This window comes from Stigmatopora nigra, chromosome 5 (assembly GCF_051989575.1).
Source record: "Stigmatopora nigra isolate UIUO_SnigA chromosome 5, RoL_Snig_1.1, whole genome shotgun sequence".
In the NCBI taxonomy this organism is placed as follows: Eukaryota; Metazoa; Chordata; class Actinopteri; order Syngnathiformes; family Syngnathidae; genus Stigmatopora; species Stigmatopora nigra.
In genome coordinates, this window is record NC_135512.1 from 538,616 (window position 1) to 561,764 (window position 23,149).

Below are 23,149 nucleotides of genomic sequence, written 5' to 3' on the forward strand. Positions count from 1 at the left end.
TTATTTTACTACAGAAAGCGAAAAAACGAGTCGGTTGATTTGAACCTTAACGAATAATAATAGTTTGGATTTGTGTACAATCGGATTGAAACTATAGGGTACATTAAGAACTACGGTTTTATATCGTTTGTAAAATTCAGTGTCGTACTTTTCTGTTTATATGGCTTGTTGCTCAGATGCGTGTGTGCCGCCATATTGGATGTGTCATGTGATATTGAAAACTAAAAAAAAAAACACAAGTGACCATACTTAGTGCTTAAAAAATAATTATAAAATGTAAACACATTTTACCATAAATCATCTGGCTTGGCGGCCATTGACGGCGATATCCGTCCAATCCATTTGAAGAGGGAGGGACGGCAGACACTGTTCCAAAGATTAAAAAAAGAACAAAAAAAATACATTTAACATTAAAAATCTACACAGCTCAATTTTATTTTGGGGGAAAAATATGTATTTTAACGACATCAAAAGTCAATCACGACCGAGAAAGCAGTTAGATTTTATATATTTTTTGTAAAATGCTAAAATATTGAAATTCTATGCAGTTTCTTACATTGAATTAAAGATATCCGATTTTGACCTCGAAGCTAATAAATGAAAATACATTATGACTCTACCTAGTGATGACGATGATTAGTGCAATCAACATGCAAATAAAAAATAAAAATACAAATAAAATAAGGTTGAAAAAAACCCAAATTAACCCGGTCGCCATCTTTTTTTGTGGTGTTTACACTAGACATTGAGCGCCCGAAGCGTCGGCGTGCTAACGTTTCACTTAAAAAGGCCGCAAAAAGCCCCGCGCCATTGTCAACGTAAACTCAGGCCTTTTGTTTACACCAATGGGACGTCCCCATTCGCCGTCGTCTTATTGGATCAAGTTAGGAAGCGTCCGCTTGTCCGCGTCTGTTTTCAATCCAGCCTTTTGGCATTTGTGTTTTTTTTTTTCGTCCACTCGGCTGCCAAAAAAGACGTTTTGATGTTTTCGGGGTGCGTGACTTCATTTTAACTGTCAGCCGTCTCAAATCGTCTTTTTCCCATCACTGTAAAATTGCGTTTTACTCATGAAAAGTATCTTTTTTTGATTGGAGAACAAGAAAAATGAATAATTCTATGCTAAAACTTAAATGGTTGACCAAAAATGTTGACATGGATGACCAAAAAAGACCTTATCCTTGACTAACTTCCTGTGTTTGTTTACGTTGTGTGCCCACCTGGCCTTCCACAAACAAGCCGACCTTCCCCGTCCGTCCATCAGCGGACGCCATTGACGCCACGGCAACGGAAGCAAAAGCTTTGCCTTCCGTCATGAGTTAACCAACAAAAAATAAAAGGATGCCAGCCAATCTGACATTTTGACAATTTCCAGACGTCAGTTGAATTTTTAAAAAATTCAGCCCCTGAAGCTCGTTTAACTTAGCAACTTGAAATTTGGTAGACTTGTCTATGAAGGGTAGACCCACAAAAAAGTCTCAAGAAGTCATAGCCAAAAAGATATAGAAAATCTATTATGTTGGCATGAAGCGACCATTTTAGCCAACTTGAGCTATTTTTAGGAGCTATTTTTAGGAGTCAATTGATTTAAAAAAATGTCTACCACAAAATCACCCAGCTTTAGGAGCCATTTCTGAATCATTTTGTCCGATTACAAGTTGTAAAAAAATATAAACTTATAAAATAGAAACTTTCGTTTCACCAGCAACGCCCTAAACAGCCGACAGATGTCGCCATTGTGTCAATTTTCCTTTTTCTTGCGCTATCTTGCTCACCTCGGCGAACTAACTAACTTTTTACAGACACAATTCTAAAAATCCAAAGTATCCAAAAGATGTTGTAGGAATGCACTTGTGCAAACTGACAGCAGCATCCCATAAATCCACATTGTCTGGCTTTCAAAGAGTCCATTCATCCCTATCAGAGAGCAAATATTGACTTACCCATGTTGCTTTTTTGTCTTGTGGGGAATGATCAACAAGGTGGACAAAGTGGGTGGTGGCGCATACTAAAAGGAGAGAAAGACACAAATAAATAAAGAGATAAAAGAACAATAAGGGAGAATTGCTCAGATTCTTCTGACAGACATTCGTCGTTGCCGGGCAGAATTGGAGGAGCCGTTGGGCCTTTTTTGTTTAAAATTTGAAAAATGTCCATCAAAGTAAGGATTAACGCTCATGTAATTAATTATTATTATTAACACACATTTGGAAAAATCCCACAATTTCTATTTAAAAAAAGCTTATAAAACAGAGTATACATTTTTTAAATTTTAAACTGGCAATTCCATTATTGGTTTTCATAAAAACGAACTATGGATAGTCAAATTAGAAATTTGATGTAAAATAAACTTAATGTAGGATATTTTAAACAATTATTATTTTCTTGTTAACTTATGAAGTAGTAGTTTTTATTATAAAATTAAAGAATAATTTCCCATCACGTCAACTCTTGGTCAAATTCCGAGTTTACATCACCCAAAATACATAAATTTGGAGAGAAAAAAATAAGGCTCTGTTGAAACTATGTCCCTCCCCCTTCCTCGTCAGCCCAATGGATTGGACGTCCGTCACCGTCAATGGCAGAACATTTAAAAAACCGACCAAACCTGTCCTCGAAGTCGAAAAAAAAACCTTATTCCGTTCATTCCTTTCATTTATGTATTTTGTTTGTTTATTTATACTGGAGTTAGCTTGCTCCAGGAGCTACTTTGTGGCTTTTTTCCCCTTACGAGTGGGCCGGCTCGTCCAATCCAATGGAGGTCTCCGGGGCGGCCCTCTCTCTCACTCCCTCGACCGCCCGCCCGCCCACCTCCACGCGGGATACCCTCTCTTCTCACCCTCTCCTTCCTTTTAGTCACTCGCTTGGCTATCTCTCGCACACACACACAGGACACAGATGTGAGGGAGAGACGGGACTACTGCACGGGAACGGGAACTTTTTCTTGACTGGAGCTCGACATCCTTCGTAAGGCGGCTAGCTCTTTCGCTAACAAGGTAACTAAACGCCAGCCACTTCTTCTTCTTCTACGTCTTCTTATTTGACTTCTTCGTTTGGTTTTTGGGGTCCGTGTTGCGTTCAAACTTCTTCTTTGGCTGGGGTTTCTTAGTATTTTCGGACGTTTCTTCGCGTTCAAAGGGGTAAAAACACGGAGGAAGTGGCTTTCTTTGGGGTTTTGTTGCTGCGGTTGATATTATCTCTGGAAAGTTGTTAAAAAGGAAAGAAAGAATATTAGAAGAAGAGGAAAAAAAGTTTGAAAGAGGTTGCGGTCTCGCACGATCTTCGAGCGCCTTGAATTCATCAATGATGTTTATGTTGGAGGCGTTCAAGAACGGTGGTTTTATTTGCTTGCAAACTTTCAATGATGAGGCTATAAAGTGATTCGGTTTACGATGGGATGCAAATGAATGCTAAATAAGCAAGAAAAAGTTAAATATTGCGCTATAACGTCTATTTTGTGTAATAACCAAAGCTGGGCGAGTTAATTCTCGTGTTAATACAATTATTTGAATTGAAGTCGTTGTGAGTGAACGTGGGCAGAAAATAACATTTCATTCATCTAAAAGTACATTTTCTGTAGCGCATATCATCACAAGGGTCTGGGAGGAAAATAGATCAAAATTATACAAAAAAGGGGAGGTTTAAAAAAGCCGAATAAAATACTCAAATTGTGGAAAAAAAATAAGTGAGAAAAGAAGGAAAATATGACAAAAGCAGACAAATGTGTCAAAAAAATAACTCAAAAAATGACTTCCACAATAGAAAAGGCAAGGAAAAAAACGATGTTAAGTGACAAAAAGCTTGCAAAAGTAGAGATGGGAAATCAGGCAAAACAGTCATTTTAACAAACGACCGAAAACATAAAATCATGCAAAAATGTAAAAAATGAAATAACTAACAAAAAAGTAATAAACGTGTCAAAACATGACCCCAAAAAATCCCTATATAAAAAAAACTGGAAAAAGACAAAAAAAGTCAATTTTTGCATAAAAATATGAAAATAGTAAATTCAACCAAAATGAACCCGGATATCTGATCCACTATTTAAAAAAAGTTCTTCATACAAGCTCGCATGGGAATAGTGTTAGTGGCGTTACGACGGGGGGTTAAAGTTAGCGTTGGGTCCCGACTGGGGGCCACAATCAACGCCCAAAAAAAACAACAACAACATCAAAAAAGTCTGTAAATGGGAAGGTCCGCGTGGCGTAGCGTAGCCAAAGGAGACATTTGCATTTGAAAAGTCTTCCCTGAAAGAAAATTCCGCCGCAGGGTTAGCGTCGGGCCGCCTAAAGTGGCCCAGCGGTGCTCGGATTAAATGTCACACAACGCCCGCTCGCCCGTCCGTTCGTTCGTCCGTCCGTGTTTTAATCCGAGACGCTCAATTTGTTAAATTTGCTTCATTTAGATTGGCTGTCACCGGTATACAACTACATTTTTTTATGTCTGATGAAATTAATCGGCTCGAGACATTAAAATGTGTCCTTTAATAGCAAATCATCTTGTGTATGTATATATATAGATAAATGTAGATATGAAAATGTAGAATAAAATATTTCTAGTGCCGTCAATGTCTTACAAAAAATGCAAAATCTGCAAAAAAGGGCAATAAAATGCAAAAAAGGTTGAAAATTGGTTAAAACAATTCAAAAGCTCTTATTTTGTTACACACATGCAAAAAAAAATGAACTTAACTTAATTTCCCGTCGGCGCATGCGTTTCTACCTCGCGGATGCGAAATGTTAATTACCGCTGAACGCTAGCGACAGATTAGCTATCGCGTGACAGATAAAAAGCTAAGGGATTAGCGGCTAAAGCGCGGGTGGATGTGTGAAGGAAGGAAGGAAAAGGAAACCCGCTTAAAAACCAATCCTTAAAAAGTCCCCCAATCCGTGTCATTTACCGTTTATTGACGTTTTTTGGTCGGCGCGCAGATGGCGCCGAGATCATCTGGCTATTGATTTGGGCGCCGTCCATGGGAACGCCAAATCCCGGCTGATTTAATCAACGTAATGGCGGGAGATTAGCCGGATATTTTACCGCCGTCCTTTAATTGACCCGTGTGATTATCCCCCGCTGAAAAAAGTGTATTTAAAAACGCCAAACAGATAAAAAGAAAAGTCACATGTTAGCTTTTAGCGCCCGTGTGCCATCATGATGTCACGTAATGATGATGTCATCGCGCGGGCGAGCACATGTGGTGGTGAGCGGCGACGACGTTAGCTTGCGCGCGGTAACATCTGGAAAATAGGAGTGACGCTTGAGCGACTAACGATCAAAGCGAGCTTGAAAAGTGTCGCTTGTTGAAAAGAATACATTGTCATTTTAAATTTTAATGATCTTAAATTACGTCAAATTTATTTTTTTTGTTAATCGGTATCAATACGGCACTAAAATAACTTGTCGCTGCTGCACAATTTGGAGTAGTTGAGATTTTTTAGGGGTTTGAAACTGCAAGTGGCCTGACCCAAAATGGCTGCCAGCTAGGTACGTGGCCAAAAAAAGGAGCACTTAATGCCAGAAAGCCAATCGTGCGGCATCCAATCATCTTTGTGATGTACTAGATGCCCAATCCAATGTGAAGGGGGCGATTGGCAGTGAATGAACGTTCAAATTTCATGGTAACATTGCCCCTACCAAGATGGCCGACCTGAGGCGATAAAAGTGTTTCGAATGGGAATTAAAATAGGAATTGGGAAATAACCTAATTGCGACTAAATTTTAATGTCAACCCTAGACGGTCATGGCAATGTTGCCTGCCTCACGGCGGCCATCTTGGGAGGGTCAAAAACAGCATTTACTCGAAATGAGTTCATCACCAGCGGACGCAAATAGAGTTAATTTAGCTTTAGCATCATCATGTTTTAAGCTAAAAGTCTTATCGAAGTCGGGCGCCGTCCTTCCCACTACAAGTTTGACATCTACCGGTACATCCTCTGTCTGTCCTCCAGGATGAGGCAGTGTAAAGGCTGGGGGAGTGGTCCGCTGCTACTGGTTCCACTGGTTCTACTGCAAGTGGCGGGGACTTTGGCACAAAAGCTACCCACGCGCGACGAAGAACTTTTCCAGATGCAGATCCGAGACAAGTCCATGTTCCACGACTCCTCCGTCATCCCCGACGGCGCCGAGATTAGCGGCTACCTCTTCAGGGACACGCTCAAACGGTAACTATCCAATAAACACTGTTTGACAAGAAGCTTGTCACCCATCTTAAAATGATAAAAGATGTCCAATATTGTGGCGCCCAATCACCCGTCTGCCATGAATTAAAATGGAATGAAATTACGTTTCCAATCGCTGTTCGCCCCACCCAAGATGGCCGCCAGTTACAAACACCACTTGAAAAAAAAGCTTGTCGCCCATCCTAAAATGATGAAAGGCGTCCAATCATCCGTCTGCCATGAATTCAAATTACTCAACTACTGTTCGCCACTCCCAAGATGGCCGCCAGATACAAAAACACAGTAAAGTAAAAAAAAAATGGTGCTTTATCGACATAGAATTAGTTTTGGGAGCCAACTGATGTAAGACCTGTAAAAAAAAGACAGATGGACGAAGTTTACCTTTTGTCCCAGGTACTACTTTGTGGTGGAAGAAGACAACACGCCGCTTTTGGTGACGGTGACGCCGTGCGATGCGCCGCTGGATTGGACGTTGACGCTGCAGGAGTTGCCCGAGGAAGCTAGCGGCGAGGCGTCAGGTAACGAATGCTAGCCTGCAAAAAAAAAAAAAAAAACAACAAAAGATGCATCAGTGACAAAAATAGCTGAAAAATATCATCACAAAGGTCACGGGGGTGCTGGAGCCTACCCCAGCTGTCTTTTGGTGACCAGCCAATCAGACTCATGCCTAGGGAAAATTTAGCATGAAATTAGCCTAGTTTAAAGTTTAAATGCATGCTAGGCTAAATGCATGCTAAAGTGTAAGATAGGCTAATTTAAAATTAGCACAAACAACACAAAAATGCCGGCCTGCTATTGGTCAGCGTCCCCAAGATGGCCGAAATCCATCGACTCCTTCCTTTCAGTCGTTTTTTTTAAATCCCAATCATCTTGACATCCTTTGACCGTTCCCTCGCCGTGGTTCGCAGGGGTGCCGGAGCCGTTGGAGCAGCAGAAGCAACAACTGACGACAGAACGCGGCACGCAACTCTTCGCCTACAAGGGCAACGACGTGGAGTCGTACTCGTCATCCAGCGCGCCGTCGGGCCTCTACCAGCTGGAGTTCCTGTCCACGGAGAAGGACAGCAACTTCAAGGCGTACGCCTCCACCACCCCCGAGTCGGACCGCCCCTACCCGGAGCTTCCCCAGGACCCCCGCGTGGACGTGACGGCTTTAGGGCGCACCACCGTCACCCTGGCCTGGAAGCCCACGCCCAGCTCCCAGCTGACGGGCACGCCGGTGGGCTACTGCGTGGTGGTCAACAAGGAGCACAACTTCAAGAGCATGTGCGCCGCCGAAGCCAAAGCCGGTTCCGACGCGCTTTTGGGCTCGGCGCCCCTACCCGGCCGCGACTTCAGCCCCTTTGACTTCTCCCACTTTGGTTTCCGGCGCGGACCGTCCAGCAACAAAATCTGGCGCTCCTACCCGCCAAATCCATACCCGGCGCCATCTCAGGTCAAAGGTCGCGACATCCGCAAGCTCTGCGTGGGCAACAAAAACATCGTGGCCGTCTCCGACTTAAAACCCGACACGCAGTACTACTTTGACGTCTTTGCCGTGGACTCGTCCACCAACGCCAGCACGGCCTACGTGGGCGCCTTCGCCCGCACCAAAGAAGAAGCCCAACAGAAGACGCCGGAGTTGAAAGACGGCAAGATGGCCGACGTCTTCGTGGGACGCAAAGCTAGCCGCTTCCTGCGATTCGCCCCGGTCTCCTCCCACCAGCGGGTGACGCTGTTCGTCCACGCCTGCCTGGACGCCGTCCAAATCCAAGTCCGGCGTGACGGGAAGCTCCTCCTATCCCAGACGGTGGAGGGCGTCCAACAGTTCCAGCTACGCGGGAAACCCAAAGCCAAGTACCTGATCCGTCTACGGGGCAGCCGCAAGGGCGCCGCCACGCTGCGGATCCTAGCCAGCACCCGTCCGGGCGCCAAGCGTCCGTTCCCGTCACTCCCCGAGGACACCCGCATCAAGGCGTTTGACAAGCTCCGAAGCTGCTCCTCGGTGACGGTGGCCTGGTTGGGGACGCAAGAACGCAACAAGTACTGCGTCTACCGCAAGGAGGTGTCCGACGACTACGGCGAGGAGCAGCGGCGCCGCGAGAGAGACCGTTGCGCCGGGCCGGAGACGCGGCGCAAGTCGGAGAAAGTCCTCTGCAAGTACTTCCACGGGCCCAACCTGCAGAAGGCGGTGACCACCGAGACGGTGGGGGGGCTGGAGCCCGGCAAGAGCTACCTGCTGGACGTCTACGTGGTGGCGCATAGCGGACGCTCGGTCAAGTACCAGAGCAAACTGGTCAAAACCAGGAAGTACTGCTAAAAAGAAATTCAAAAAAAAAAAAAAGAAGCCATGGCGCACAGAGGAAGAAGAATTCTATTATAAATATATCTATGGGATGATACGTTTATTTAACTCTTTGGAAGATATACGGACTGACTACTCACCCGTGGCCCGGGCACAACTGTCGTTTGGAGACATCCACCTGTATATTTATGTTCACATCGCTCCGACACCCCCTCGCCAACCCTCCCTTGGCCGCCGGGAAATTTGCAAATTCCAAACGCTGCACTCGAGAAGAAAAATAAAACACAAATGGCGACAGTCGCCACGGGAGTAGATAGAAATCATGGCATGACGTTAGCCGCTAACGCTAAGTAGCGAAGATCATACTTTCATCTGACTAGCTAACTTTAACGGCAAATGTCTTACTAGCTAAGGTTCACGGCTAACGTTATACCCTGCGTCTGACTAGCCAACGTTAATGGCTAACATCATACCATGGATCTGATTGGCTAACGTTAACGGCTAACGTCATACCTGCGTCTGACTAGCTAACGTTAACAGCTAACGTGAGTCTGACTCTCTAAAACATGAGCGGCTAACGTCACAGCCCGCTTCTGACTAGCTAACGTAAACAGCTCATTTCTGCATGTTAACATCCAGTATCTAGCGATGACGTTAGCAATGCTAGCCAGAGTCTTCCCTCCTGTTCTAAGGCTCAACAACAGAATTTAGCTGCTAACGTTAACACTAACAGAGATGGAAGTCATTTTCTTTTACGAGACTTTCGGAAATTGCATATTACCCGACATTTCTTGGCCAAAATCGACTTTTGGGGTCAAAATCGACTTTTGGGGTCGCTGCGTGACTATCAGGAATCAAAACAAAACAAAAAGTGGCTAATTGATTTGACACATTGTCAATCATCAAGTCCAAACATGCTTCCTGTCTTACAGTGTTCCGCCATTTTGTTTCAGTTACCCCACAATTCCTTTTGTGAGCAGGAAAAGAGAGCTCCGTGCGTGTCAAGGGCAGCCATTTTGTAAACGGAACATTTCCACACGTTCCGATGACCGGTCGTTTTTTTTCTCCTTTTCGATTCCCAATTGAAAACGCCACGACGGAGCGCCGCCCCGCCAATGGAGGACGCTGCCGAGCCGCCATTTTGTTGTACCAGGACTTTAAATTATTTTCTACTTTATCTCTCTGTCTCTCAAGTGTTACTACAACATTCCTTTGTGTAATCTCTTTCTTGTAACTGTGTACTGTGCTTGGAGATGTGTTTTTAATCACTGTATCATTGTGTGTGTGTGTGTGTGTGTGTACGAAAGTGTGTGTACGAGTGTGTGTGTGTCCCGTGTACAGTTGTCCTGCCAATATACGTGTACATAAACACTAAATATAGAAGACGTAATCCTTGTGTCAACTCGGGTGTCGTGTTCTTTCCGCCAAAGTCAAATCCAAATGAAATATGATCGCTATTTTTAACGATCCAGGGTAATTAAAGACCATGTCAATTTGATTTGAAGTAAATATTAGCCTGTTTATTGGACGCATTACACAGATTTTATTGATTTAAAATAGCCCCTGACGATGATTTCATCGTTGACAAGAAATTTGGTGGATGTTTATCTTAAAGACATGAGAAAAAAAAATTAAAAGACTGAAACTGGACAAGTAGTCGGCCATTTTGGTTCAAAGGAGCCATGCATCACTGCATAATGCTATCAGAAAAGTATTTAAAAAAAAAGACAAATTTAATAACAGGGAGATGAATACAAAGGACTGAAAGACCCCAGCCTTAATTGAATGGTAGGTCGGCCATTTTGAAGGGGGCAAAGCCATTTGTGACACAATGAGCCACAGAAAGCTAAAAAATATGATCCATTTCAACCAATTAACATAATTGGGGAACATGTCTATCAAAATAAGGTACCCAAAAAGGCAAAATCAGAATTGTCTCCTCAAAATAGTTGCACTAAACCACTTCCTGTTGGCGTTCCAGCATAGAAACTCACTATAATTGCCGTAAAACCCCCATTTTAAAGATAAACTGGTAGCATTAGCGAATTTTTTCCACTACACTTTTGCGGAATCCTTAAAATAATGCACACTTTCCATCACCTTTTGGGGTACAAAGTATCACAATTTCAATATATACATCCCTATGCCGACCCATCAAGTTTAAATGAATTGGACATTTATAATGGTCACGTCATGTCTCATGCTGAACTTCTCTGTCCAAACAAAACACGGGATGACCTCGTGGCTTCAGGAAACGCTCCATTTGGCCTTGAAATAGGGAGGCAAAGCGCCGCCACCGCGCGGGGGCGGGGCGGATGTGGCGGTATCAGGTTTGAGGGGGTGCGGGCTGGGGGGGGTCAACATCATTTTTGGAAAATAGTCTATGGAAGCATTTGTGCCGGCGCCAAACGGGAGGTTTTTTGCTCCAGAGAAAATATTTGCTCGAGTCTGAATCTCCTCCCCCGCCGCTTCGTGTCGTTTTTGGCGCGGGAGACGCTAACGCTAACCGTCACCGGACGGTCCGGTCGAGGGACATCGTCTCTAATTAAGAGACCGATACGGCTCTCGCGTCTGTTTTGTCCATTTGTTCGACTTGCGGTGTGGTTCGGGTAGGCCGGTTTTATGAGACAAAAATGGGGCAAGTCTGTCATTTGGATGGCGGAAATTGGATGCCCGTATTTAACAGAAATAGCGGCATGTACTCTTAAGTACGCAAAAAAAAAAAAACAAGGAAAGATTACACCAAAAAATTACACCAAAAAATTACACCAAAAAATTACACCAAAAAATTACACCAAAAAATTACACCAAAAAATTACACCAAAAAATTACACCAAAAAATTACACCAAAAAATTACACCAAAAAATTACACCAAAAAAATTACACCAAAAATTACACCAAAAAGTTACACCAAAAACGACACCCTAAAAATTAGACCGGAAAAACGACACCCAAAAAACGACACCCAGAGACGTCCGATTTTATTTTGACTGAACTAGGGTCCCTTCACTTTTAGACGCCATAGTTATCTGGGATCTGCTCCAGCACCCCCATGAACCATGCGAGGATAAGCGGTTCCGAAAAAAAGGAATGTTTACCGAACTTCCACCGCGACGTAAACAACTACAAAAAAAATCAATTTAACGAAGCGCTCTCACGGCAGGAAGTGGCCGCAAACAAAGACTTTTTGAACAACACGACGCAAGCGTCCATCTGGCGGGAAGATGTCCGCTTTTAATTGACATCGCTGACCACCGTCGGCGTGCGTGGGATAACGACAAAACAAACACAACTGTTTTCCATCCGTCACGTGAGACACGCAAAGAAAGATGGCGACTTAGGACGCGGAATCCATTTTGTTAAACAGATAAACGGCACTAAAATAACTAACGAGAAATGATGTACTGATATTGCGCAATATTTACTTTTGGGAAATCTCATTTTCCAAGATGGCCGCCGGCGACTCCATATAAACACAAAAACGAGCATTTTTTTTTGCACTTTTTAAGATGAAAATTGACATCCAATAGGGTCTGTAACCATGTTCTATTTCAGTTTTGATTCATTTTAATTGAATTAATTTGGCTTATATTAACATAGAATATTAATTTATACGTGTATAATTACACCATGATCCTTGTGAGGATAAGAGGTTAGGAAAATGAATGGATGTATAATAACTATGTAAATATAATTTTAAAAATGTGTTTCTTTTAATGACCAAAAAGTGTCACTTAAATAATAATAATAAATATCAAGTCACTTATACTAGAATTAACGCTCTTAGTTTAAATATCTTCGCAGAATATTATTCAAAAGCTCAAATTAATTGATATAATATTTAAAAATATTATCATTTTTTTCTTCTATTTATCAATTTAACATAAATACATTTGAAGCAGATTTCCAAGCGAATGTATTTTACAGAGTCTGCATTGGATCCGGCGCTTCTGGTTACAAACTTTTTGAACCAATCACAAGGCTCCGATTGCCTTTCCTTCCCGCAGCCGAATAGCAACAATTCCAACCTGGCGGCGGACCGAGACCCCAAACCTGGACCGTCAAGTCCAGACCCCGAACCGCAAGCCGAAAATGATCCCTCGATTATAACGGAGTGCCAGGCAAACTTCCGACGTCCATTTTGAACACTTTTTTAAAAATTTTGTAATCATGTTGGGGATGTACGTGCCGGACAGATTCTCCCTGCAATCGTCAAAAGTCCAGGATGGAATCGGTTTATTTACTGCACGGCGGGTGAAAAAGGTGGGTTTTCCGCTTCCGAACTTTGACCAATTGGTCTTATTGAGGCCCCCCTCAAACCCCCACTTTTAAAGCCGCTGTCAAATGCGAACAATTGTGACGTAAAGTGCCACGTAGCAACACAACTTTTTTTTCCCTCCCACCTCCATGTTTTCCCGCTACACGTTGGTCGAGTTCATTTCAAATATAGGTGACGACATGTCAACAACACCGTGTAAACTGTACATAAAGCGACTTACGGAACATATTGTTGGGTTGAAATCAGGTCAAATCGGGGGGGAAAGAGAAATAAATATATATGTTTTTTAAAAAAGGGGGTGGAAGATGACGTTTATGTCTCCCACGCCCCCCTGCCTGTAATGTGGGAAGCCCTGAGGTGAGTTCACGTGTTAAGTGGGGTTGTGGGACAAACTACTACCGCGTAGGGGGGTTGTATTTACATCATTAAACTCGTACCAATACAAAAGGGATACATGTTGTGTTTTACATTTTAAAAAATAACTTTAAAGAGTGATTTAAGGTCATAGCTTGAATGTTAGTACTTCGTATTTTCATTATTAAAGTCGTAACAGTAAATGTTGTGTTTTCAGTAGTAAAAATAACGGTAAAGAGTGCTTTAAGGTCATATGTTGAAAGTTGGAACTTTGTATTTTCATCATAAAACTCGTAACAATACAAAAGGGATAAATAATGTTTTCTAGATTTAAAAATAACGGTAAAACAGTGATTTTAAAAGAATTGAATCAAATTTATAGTCATACCTTCAAGGTTAGCTGACTTTGACATCGTTTGCTGCCACCTCTCGCAGTCAAAATGGATTGGACGTCTATTGCCGTCAAGAGGAATTTTTTTTGGAAACTGGATTCTGATGATCTGTTTAAAGAGAACAGAAAGAGTTCAAATTTTCCTTCCAATTTGCCTTTAAAGGGAGAAAAATTCGGGCCCTTCGCCGGCGAAAAGAAGCTGCCGTGCGAGCTGGACGAAAGCTCCGATACCCGACTCATGTGGGAGGTCAGTGAACATCCCACCTGGTGCCCCGAGTCCGCTGGCCTAGGCTCCAGCACCCCCCACGGCCTTGTGATAAATACACGGTTCAGAAAATGAATACAGGTTGTTGTTTTTTTTGGCAGGTTCGCGGCACAAAGGGCGACGTCCTGTACATTTTGGACGCCAGCAATCCACGCTACGCCAACTGGCTCCGTTTCGTCCACCAGGCGCCATCGCAGGAGCAAAAGAACCTGGCGGCCATTCAGGTCGGTTTTTTCCACACAGAGGAAATATCCAATAGCGCTTTAATAAGTCCCGTTAGACAATAACGCTCCAACATTGTTGCGGCTTATCCCGAGTATTGTTAACATCCGGATTATCATGAGTATAATCGCCGTTTGGCAACCCAAAATCCCAGTAGGAAATTCTCATCTACAAAAATAAAAAAAATAAAATGATTTAGAGCACAGGTGTCAAAGTGGCGGCCCGGGGACCAAATCTGGCCCGCCGAATCATTTTGTGCGGCCCGGGTAAGTCAATGATGAGTATAGATGTATATTGCATTTACTTATTTGAACCCTTTTAAATCAATCATTGTAAAATCATTAAATCATTTTTTCTGTGTTTTTAGTTCAAAAATAATTTTGTAAAATCTAAAAATATATTTTAAAAAAGCTCAAATAAATATTGTTTTAGATCTAAAAAAAAACGGAATATTCTGGGTTTTGAATCCAGTTCTAATAATCCAATTAAAAAAAAACAAAATATTATATCTAAAATCTCACACAGGTTAAAATTAAGATGTTTGCCTCTGCATAGTGGAAACTCACCAAGCTGACGTTTCTGGGAGAAGATGCACGAAAAATAGACAAAGCGACAGAAAATGGTTGCCGTTGACAACCATTGAGGTCCAATTGACTTGAACTGGCTTTGGCTGCTCATCTTTCAACCGACTTTGACAGCCTTGATTTTCCATTTTTGAAAATGAATCTTCCTGTTGAAAAGCTTTACTTGTGAAGTTTGACGAGGGTGACGGTTCATCTTTCAAGGCAAAACGATTTCAAAGAGGTGCTTTCGGGACAATTGTGTCAATGTGAGACAGACGCAACCCAGACTTGAAGATCTGGAAAATGTCCGCCCTCCGAAACCCCCTCTTCAAAATGGCCCCTTGCGTTGTCATATTCATCGAATATGAAATTCACATTGCAACAACGGGTTATCCAACAAAGACGGTTAGAACATTCTGAGGGTCGTTTTGACCCGAGTTGACGACAAGAAAGTTACATAACGTTACGTGGGGAAAAGAAAGCATTTATGGAAAGAATTTGCGGTGCCGGATGTTTTTTTTTTGGGAGAAAAAAAATAATTGAATGAGAGGAAATATTTCTTTGAAATTCCTGTTTTGAACCAAAACAGACAAGGTTGTTTTTTTTTGTTCGTTTTTTTAGACGCGTGGGAGGGCGATACACTTATATTTTGTACCGTATTTGTCGGACTATAAGGCGCACTAGCTTAAAAATACACAATGTAAAAAAAAGAATAGAATAAATTAATAAAACTGGTGTATAAGTGACTTTTTAAGGGGGGGTCATTTTTTGGGGGGTCAAAAACTAAGAAAAAACACATTAACATAGTAAAATGGGCAAAAACAGGCTAAATATGCATTGATAACGTAACTTTTTTCAGAAAATTATAGCCCAAAAAACACAAAATAACAGGCTATCGGTGGTCAAAGATTAAAAAAAATAACATAATATAATTAAACTATTAAAAAATATATTTTTTGGGGGGGGGGGTTTGGGAGTAAATTGTAGTACCCGAATAAAAGCCACAGAGGCTGTAATAGAAAGTATTAGAAAAGGTTCAAAAGTGTGTATAATGGCCAGGTGAACTGGGGTTAAAATTAACCAGATTAAAGCCATAAAAACCCCCAAGTATGTCAACGGCACTCATCACCATAATTGACCTCCATTTTGTCCAAACGGAAGGTCGCTCGCTCGCTCGCTCGCTCTTCTTCCAATTTGACATAAATAACCATTAAGAAGAAGAAGAAGAAAGCGCTCCAACAAATTTCGGCGCTGACGAAAGGCAGAGCTTTGGGGTGACCTTTTGGCGACCAATCACGCTGGCTGTTGGGGATGTGTACCTCTTTTTGACCTTTTTTTTAACCCTCATTTTGGAGGATTCATCTCGCGAAAATGTCTGTTTTTAGCAAAAAAACATTGATTCGGGGAGAATTTAGGGGCGGGATTTAACGTGAAAAAAATGGAGGAAATATTTTTTGTTTATTAAAGTTGTTTTTGCTTATTTTTCTGTTACTTTTGGCCATGTATCAACAAAAACCTATTTTAGGTAGTAATAAATTAACTTCAATTTAATTCTACTTAATTATTATTTCAACTATATACTACATTTGATCAATTTGATTAGAAATCAAATATATATTTTATATAGATATGTTATATCTATTGTTAAATATTATATTTATTAATAATAATTATATATACTATATAGATATAAAATAATATAATTATTATTTTTATTATAAATACATTTATATATTTAAAATATTTAAAAATTATATATATACAATATTTTCATGTATAATATAATTATTAATAATAACCTAATTAATATATCTAAAATATTTTAAAAATGGCCTATTTTCTTTGTTTTTTGAAAGGGCATGTATTTATTAATTCTAACATACTAATGATAATATTGATTTGTGAACTCACCTTTGATTTCCAGGACGGCGAGAACATCTTCTACTTGGCGGTGGACGACATTGAGACGGACACAGAGCTCCTGATTGGCTTCCTGGACAGCGACATGGAGGAAGAAGAGGAGGAAGAGGAAGAAGAAGTTGAAGAACCGGATAAGGACGAGGAAGATGGCGGCAAGGAGGCCCGGCGCCTGATGGAAATGGGTAAATGCTGATAAAACGCCGATAAAACGCTGTCAAAACGCTGCTAAAACGGTGGTTTACCTGTTGCTTGAAATTGATGGTGAATTTGCGCCCCTAGAGGCCGCCATCAAGAAGGAGGACCACCCGTGCCTGCTTTGCGAGAGCAGCTTCCCCAGCGAGGACATTCTGGCCGCTCACCTTCAGAGTCTCCACCAGAGACCCACCACCGACGACAAGGACTTCAAGTGCAGGACCTGCGGAAAGAAATTCCCCGTCAAGCAAGCGCTGCAGCGACAGTGAGTTCAAACCGCATTAACCGAAACTCCATTTTAGATAGACTATTTGGATTTTTATTTATAGAAATGGATTAAAAGCCCAGAATATTCCGCTTTTTATAGATATAAAACAATGTTTATTTTAGCTTTTTTTAAATTATATTTTTAGATTTTACTACTAAATGATTTTTGAACTAAAAACAGAAAAAAATGGATTAAAAAATGACAATGATTGATTTAAAAGGGGGAAAAATAAGGAAATTTAATATCCATCTATATCTATCATTTTAATTTGATCCTAAAACATAAAGTCATGATTTACTTTCTCGGGCCGCATAAAATGAGGCGGTGGGCCAGATTTGGCCCCCAGGGCCGCCACTTTGACACCAGTGCACTCGTTAAATAATTCTGTCATTTCATTCCGTGCCGCTTTTTCTCACGGGTAATGCGTGATATTTTTTTTCTTCTTTGTTTTAATGTTTTTTGAAACTATTTTTTTTCAGCGTGTTGCACTGTTCTGATTCGCTGAGCCCGTCGGGCGACTCCAAAGCGCCGCACCAGTGTTCCTTGTGCAACAGCACCTTCAGCTCAGAATCCAGGTAATCCTTTAAGGATGGGGGAGTGGCTTCCGCTTGCAAAAAACAATCCAAAAATGTGATGATTGAGAAAAAACTCCAAATTCAGAAAGAAAATCTGCAAAGTCACGAAACCGCGATATTCGAGGGATTACTGTTATAAATATTTCCTCAAAAAGTCAGCTCTAAATCCCCAAAATTGCTTTTCCAACCAAATGAGTGCCGTATTCACATCATTTTTAATCCCAGTGGCGCCTTTAAACGTCACGTGACGCTAAAACGGACCAAAACGGGCCATTTTTGCAACGTCTTTTCATTTTTTTTTTCAGTTTTGATCAACACAAGGAGGCGTGCAAAGGCGACGCCCGCTTCATCTGCAAAGAGGAGAGCTGCGGCAAGCGCTTCAAGAGCAAAGACGCCCTGAAGAAACATAAAGGCAACGTTCACACAGGTCCACCATGCCGCCATCTTGCTTTTTTTTTACAACTCCTTTGGTAGCCAAGCACCTCTAATTAGCACGTAATTGCGGCGGCGGCACCTTCTGGGCTCCACCTCATTTGGACTATTTAGAGCAGGATGTAGGCCAGATGGACCACTTTGATACGGCGGGGTGATTGAGCTGAGATTTCCACTCCCCGCCCGGTGTGGTCTCGGAAGGGAAGTATTTAAGACAGACGCCAGCCATAGCTAAAAAGACCGCTAATTTAGAGCCTTTTTAATACCATTTTTGGATCATTTATCATTTATTTTATCAAGCTCGTTATTAAAAGTGTTAAAAAAATTATTATCATTTATTCCACTTAGTTAAGGTAAATACTGCAGTATTTTTTATAGTTCACCGGTGTCAAAGTGGCGGCCCGGGGGCCAAATGTGGCCCGCCGCATCATATTGTGCGGCCCAAAAAAGTCAATGATGAGTGTCGACTTTCTGTTTTAGTTTCAAATTCTCAAATGTCTTTTATTTTGTAGGAAGCGCACGAAGGAAACTGACATGTAGCATCTGTAACAGGAAGTGTTCGTCATCGCTCAATTTGCAAGAGCACAGAAAGGTAACTTTTTTATACCATTATTTCAATATGAAATTAATAAATAAAAATAATGAGCCATGATATTAAATTATTTTTTTTATTTTATCAAATCTATGATAATTTTATTATTATTATTTTTGGGGATCATTAGTTTTGAATCACAAGAGATAAATTATGACGATATAGTTATGTAAAATACATTTATTTCCTTTATATACTTTATAGTAGCAAGTGACAACATAAAAAAATATTTATCGATGAAAGACTTTAGTTATTTTCATTGCTAATCAACTTTTCATTCCGTATATAATTATGCAGATGCTCACTATAAAAAAAGAATGAAAATAAGCATGACTTATTCCTCTAAATATTCTCCTTATGTCAAATATGATTTGGATTAAAATCTCCGCAAAAATTAATTAAAAAAATATGAATTTGACCAAAATATGTACTGTTGTTAAAAATATTACTGTAATCCCCACACACAAAAAATCCTCTTTTTTTTGTTGTTACCGGGCAGATCCACGAAATATTCGACTGCCACGCCTGCGATAAAAAATTCATCTCCACCAATCAGCTGAAACGTCACATGATCACACACTCGGGTAAGTTACGACGTCAGGACTTTTTTTTCCCCCCACATTTTGTAAAAATCCAAATTCTTATTATTAATATTAGAAAAGCGTCCGTACACGTGCGAGATCTGCAGCCGATCGTTTAAACGTCTGGACCAAGTGACGGCGCACAAAATCATCCACAGCGAAGACAAGCCTTACAAATGCAAATTGTGCGGGAAGGAATTTGCACACCGAAACGTTTACAAAAACCACAAAAAGGTAAAACCAAGACACCACGAAATGTCCCAAATACGAGATGAATTAAAGTCCGTTTTTTTTGTCCACTTTTTTTTGTAGACGCATTCAGAAGAGCGACCATTCCAGTGTGACGAGTGCAAAGCCCTCTTCCGCACGCCTTTCTCTCTACAGCGCCATCTACTCATCCACAACAGTAAGGACTCGCTCGTCATCATTTAAAGCACGGGTGTCAAAGAGGCGGCCCGTGGGGCCAAATGTGGCCCGCCGCATCATTTTGTGCGGCCCGAAAAAGTCAATCACACGTTTCTGTTTTAGGATCAAATTCTAATGATAGATATAGATGTATATTACATTTCTGGATTTTCACCCTTTTAAATCAATTTTTAGTGTTTTTAGTTCAAAAATCATTTTGTAAAATCTAAAAATATATTAAAAAAAGCTCTAATAAACATTTTTTTAGATCTATAAAAAATGGAATATTCAGCAATTGTAAATATTATATCTAAAAATTCAATTTATGGGAAAAAAACAAAAAAGGTTAGCGTGTCTGCCTCGCAGTTATTAGATCGTGGGTTCAATAACAAGTTTGGACCATCCTGTTTACAATTTGCGCCTGTGTGGGTTTTTTTGCTAGGCTAATTGTATGCTAAATTGTATTTTGTGACCTTTGTACTTTATCGCAGGCGAACGTACGTTCAAGTGCGACCAGTGCAACGCCACCTTCAAGCGCAAGGACACGCTCAACGTGCACATCCAGGTGGTGCACGACGGACACAAAAAGTACAAGTGCGACCTGTGCGAGAAGGCCTTCGTCACGCCCTCCGTCCTCAAGAGCCACAAAAAGGTCATCGTCACTATTTGCTTTCAAAGAAATAAAATGTAATTTTCCCTTCCGCGCTTATCCTCACGAGGGTGCTGGAGCCTATCCCAGGCAACCACGGGCACCCTAAATCAATGGCCACTCATCGCTAAGTACGATTTAGCATACAATTAACCTAGCATGCATGTTTTTGAGCTATTAGAGCCCACAGAATCTCCGAACCCGGGATCGAACCCTCGACCGCAGAAGTGCGAACCCACCCTGTTAACCACAGGACCGCCCTTCTTCAAATAAAATAAATCTTTCTGGCGAAAAAAAAAAGCTTTTTGTTCGTAGCAATGTTTGACAGCTGTCAAAAAGCCCTCAAAAACCTCCATCTGGACCTGGTGAGGCCCCCCCAACAAAAGCCGGGGATCCCACCGGAGTCCCCTGATTGGAAACGGCAGCCCGTCCATTAGCTCGGCGGGACGGCCCGGCCCCGAACCGATTCCGGACGCCATTTAGCGGCCGACCGCGCCTCGGCGTCCAGATTGAAAGCGTCAGGCACCCCGGAGGGGGGCCGGACTTTAAACCGGATCAAAGCGGTCCCGACGCGGGGGACGAACGGACCGACGACGAGCCGCCGGACGCCAACTTTGCCCCCTCGCAAAATGATGCCAAATGTTAAGCGATGCCATGTTCCATCGAGCTGGAGTGGCCTAAAAACAAGCTAAAAATGGAACTACTATTCCAGACACAGACACAAAATGGCGCCCGCAGAGTCCCAGTGGCGGAGCCGTAATCGAAAATGTTCTGTTTCAGACACACACGGGCGAAAAGGAAAAGATCTGCCCGTACTGTGGACAAAAGTTTGCCAGCAATGGGACGCTGAGGGTCCACATCCGGAGTCACACAGGTCAGACATTTTTTCATATTTTTGTGCATCAATTATGATTTTTTTTAAAAATTATGACAGGTCAATTATGATGAAATGTTTTTTTTTTTTAAAGTTTTGATGGAATTCATAGGATAAGGGGTAGATTTTGATGCCCAAACGTAAAAAAGGCCATGCAAATAAAAATAAATGTATAAATAACATTGGCATTTGATTGGTCGTCTTGAGTCCACGCTCCGTGTGGTCTCCATCTTTGTCAACAGCTCGCTTTGTACGCGAATGTTTGCGGGGGAACGTAAAGCTCGCCCGGATTGTATTGATGCGGAATAAACAAAAGGCAGGAATGCCGGCCGGGCGGGTGGGGGGGGGGTGGGGGGGGGGGGGGAGGGGTGGGAGCCCAACACCCACCGACGCCCCAAAAGAAAGAAAAGGAGGAACGGCAGAAAGGAGAGAGAGAGAGAAAAGCATCCTACCCGGCGACCCGTGACCTTCCCCAGCGCCTGTAAATCTGTCCTTCCGTCCTTCTATACATGCAAATTGTCCGATGAGGCGCCGCTCCTTCCCGTAGACGTCGCTTTTGTTTCTCCGACGGAAAAGTTGGATGGCATTTCAATTGGAGTTTCTGGGACGTATTGTCCGGACTATGAGTCGCAGTGTTTTGTCATTGTTTAGAGAAGTTTTATGGCGTTTTCATTGGAGTTCATGCTATTTGTAAGGTGTATTGTCCGGTCTATAAGTCACATGAATTGCTTCGACGACTTGTTTCGTAACTTGGAGCAGTACTGTATTTGTAAAGCCAAAAAACCCTACAAAAATATGACTGCCTTTTCTACCATCTTTGTCACTCATCGCGCCGGCTAATGTTTAATTGTTTAGAGCAAAGGGAGAGGAAAAACTGGCGGGAGAATGGTCGCAGAGCGAGATGAAGGCCAGTGGGTAAATAATCAACGGCGACCGGTTCCAGGAAGACAAACAAGATGAGCGCCCGTGGTTGTCCGTTTAGGAACTTTTTCCATCAGCTGGAGGTCGGCTTTTTGCGCACGAGTAGCTGACAGACGGCCCGAGCGGTCGCCGGGGGGGACTGGCACAATTTGGGGTGATGGGAAAAACATGTTTTCTCTGAGAACGCTTCCAAAAATGACAGGGAAATCATGTCCGTGGCTTTCTTTGAGATACGTTTGGGATTCTTGGATATTTTAAAGCTTGGCTCGCTACCATTGGACGGTCCGTTGGGAGTGGGCGGGGCTAGAGGCCATCGCAAAATGATGTGGCGGGCCACATTTGCCCCCCGGGCCGCCACTTTCGCACCCGTGTTGTAGACAGAAGATGCTTCCCCAAGAAAAATAAATCAGAAAAAAGGTAGGCCTGTAATTGGCTAAAAGTGCTTCAAAAAAAAAACGGCTCAGGACGTGGTGGACTCAAAATAGCCACCGCAATGTGTATTTGACTTTCTCTCTGATCTATTTTCAAACATTCCGCCGAGCCCGTCTTTTGTCTGGACCGTCGGAGAACGTCTGGAAAAACGGGGGTGCCGGATCGCCCCCCCATCCCCCTCGTTTTGTTGACAAACAGAAAAAATGCGAAGGCCAGATGTGTTTTTTTTTAATCCGGTAAAGCGATGCCTCGTGTGGCCGAAGCGTGCGTGTGGCATCCACTCGGCTCCTGGGGAAGGCATTAGCGCGGTAATAGCTAGCCGCGCCGCACGCGGTTTTGGACGCCGCCCCGCTGGCTATTGTCCGCTAATGTACGCCGCAGACGGCCACGCCCGCGCGACTAAACGTAAAATGCCTGGCTATTTGCGGCATCAAGTTCGGCGACAGTTTAATATAAAAAAAATGGGGGAACGTGGTGTATTTTTTGGACTATAAGTCGCACCCGAGTGTAAGTCGCATTAGCTGAATTAAAGTGCGTAGTTAAAGGGGAAAATGTCACGTATGACTAAGTCATTGGGAACGATAGTCAAAGTTTGGAGAAGAAAATGGAGAAAAGTGGCGTATTTTCTGGACTATAAGGCACACCCGAGTATAAGTCACACTAGCCAAACAAAGGCATATGGCATATATAACTTTGACATCATTTTTTGTTAAAATAGTAAGAAAATCACCGACAAAATTTTGGAATAGTGGGTGAACAGTTGGGTCTCGCAG

General features: G+C 42.3%; 2 protein-coding genes and 1 long non-coding RNA gene across 4 annotated transcripts in view; 2 read left to right on the forward strand and 1 right to left on the reverse strand.

The window, feature by feature from the left end:
• Positions 1-45: 45 nt before the first annotated feature.
• LOC144196515 (uncharacterized) lies at positions 46-16,865 on the reverse strand. Of its 2 annotated transcripts, XR_013326338.1 has the most exons (6): positions 16,698-16,865; positions 16,447-16,624; positions 13,483-13,594; positions 6,558-6,709; positions 1,941-2,005; positions 46-366 (listed from the first exon to the last, which is right to left on the reverse strand). It is a non-coding gene; the product is annotated as an uncharacterized LOC144196515 (long non-coding RNA). The 2 variants fall into 2 exon arrangements; XR_013326339.1 differs by lacking the exons at positions 6,558-6,709; positions 13,483-13,594; positions 16,447-16,624; positions 16,698-16,865 and adding an exon at positions 2,837-3,202.
• ndnf (neuron-derived neurotrophic factor) lies at positions 2,803-9,850 on the forward strand. Its single transcript, XM_077716747.1, has 4 exons — positions 2,803-2,993; positions 5,946-6,158; positions 6,570-6,694; positions 7,085-9,850. The coding sequence occupies exons 2-4, from the start codon at positions 5,947-5,949 to the stop codon at positions 8,473-8,475; spliced, it is 1,728 nt and encodes a 575-aa protein (XP_077572873.1). The 5' UTR covers positions 2,803-2,993; position 5,946; the 3' UTR covers positions 8,476-9,850.
• Positions 12,446-23,149, forward strand: part of prdm5 (PR domain containing 5) — a 15,773-nt gene continuing 5,069 nt past the window's right edge. Inside the window, exons 1-13 of the mRNA XM_077716744.1 lie at positions 12,446-12,724; positions 13,649-13,732; positions 13,852-13,974; positions 16,460-16,637; positions 16,735-16,912; positions 17,395-17,490; positions 17,796-17,917; positions 18,435-18,514; positions 19,014-19,098; positions 19,172-19,329; positions 19,408-19,501; positions 19,992-20,152; positions 20,930-21,023. Of these exons, the coding sequence (XP_077572870.1) occupies positions 12,632-12,724; positions 13,649-13,732; positions 13,852-13,974; positions 16,460-16,637; positions 16,735-16,912; positions 17,395-17,490; positions 17,796-17,917; positions 18,435-18,514; positions 19,014-19,098; positions 19,172-19,329; positions 19,408-19,501; positions 19,992-20,152; positions 20,930-21,023 (1,546 nt within the window). The 5' untranslated portion in view covers positions 12,446-12,631. The remainder of the gene's footprint in view (positions 12,725-13,648; positions 13,733-13,851; positions 13,975-16,459; positions 16,638-16,734; positions 16,913-17,394; positions 17,491-17,795; positions 17,918-18,434; positions 18,515-19,013; positions 19,099-19,171; positions 19,330-19,407; positions 19,502-19,991; positions 20,153-20,929; positions 21,024-23,149) is intronic.

What these genes read in the sequence shown, in the direction of transcription:
- ndnf (XM_077716747.1), top strand. Translation starts at nt 5,947, where the DNA reads ATGAGGCAGTGTAAAGGCTGGGGGAGTGGTCCGCTGCTACTGGTTCCA. An exon ending in TTCAGGGACACGCTCAAACG is followed by an intron (nt 6,159 to 6,569) that starts GTAACTATCCAA and finishes CTTTTGTCCCAG; the next exon opens with GTACTACTTTGTGGTGGAAG. An exon ending in AGCTAGCGGCGAGGCGTCAG is followed by an intron (nt 6,695 to 7,084) that starts GTAACGAATGCT and finishes CGTGGTTCGCAG; the next exon opens with GGGTGCCGGAGCCGTTGGAG.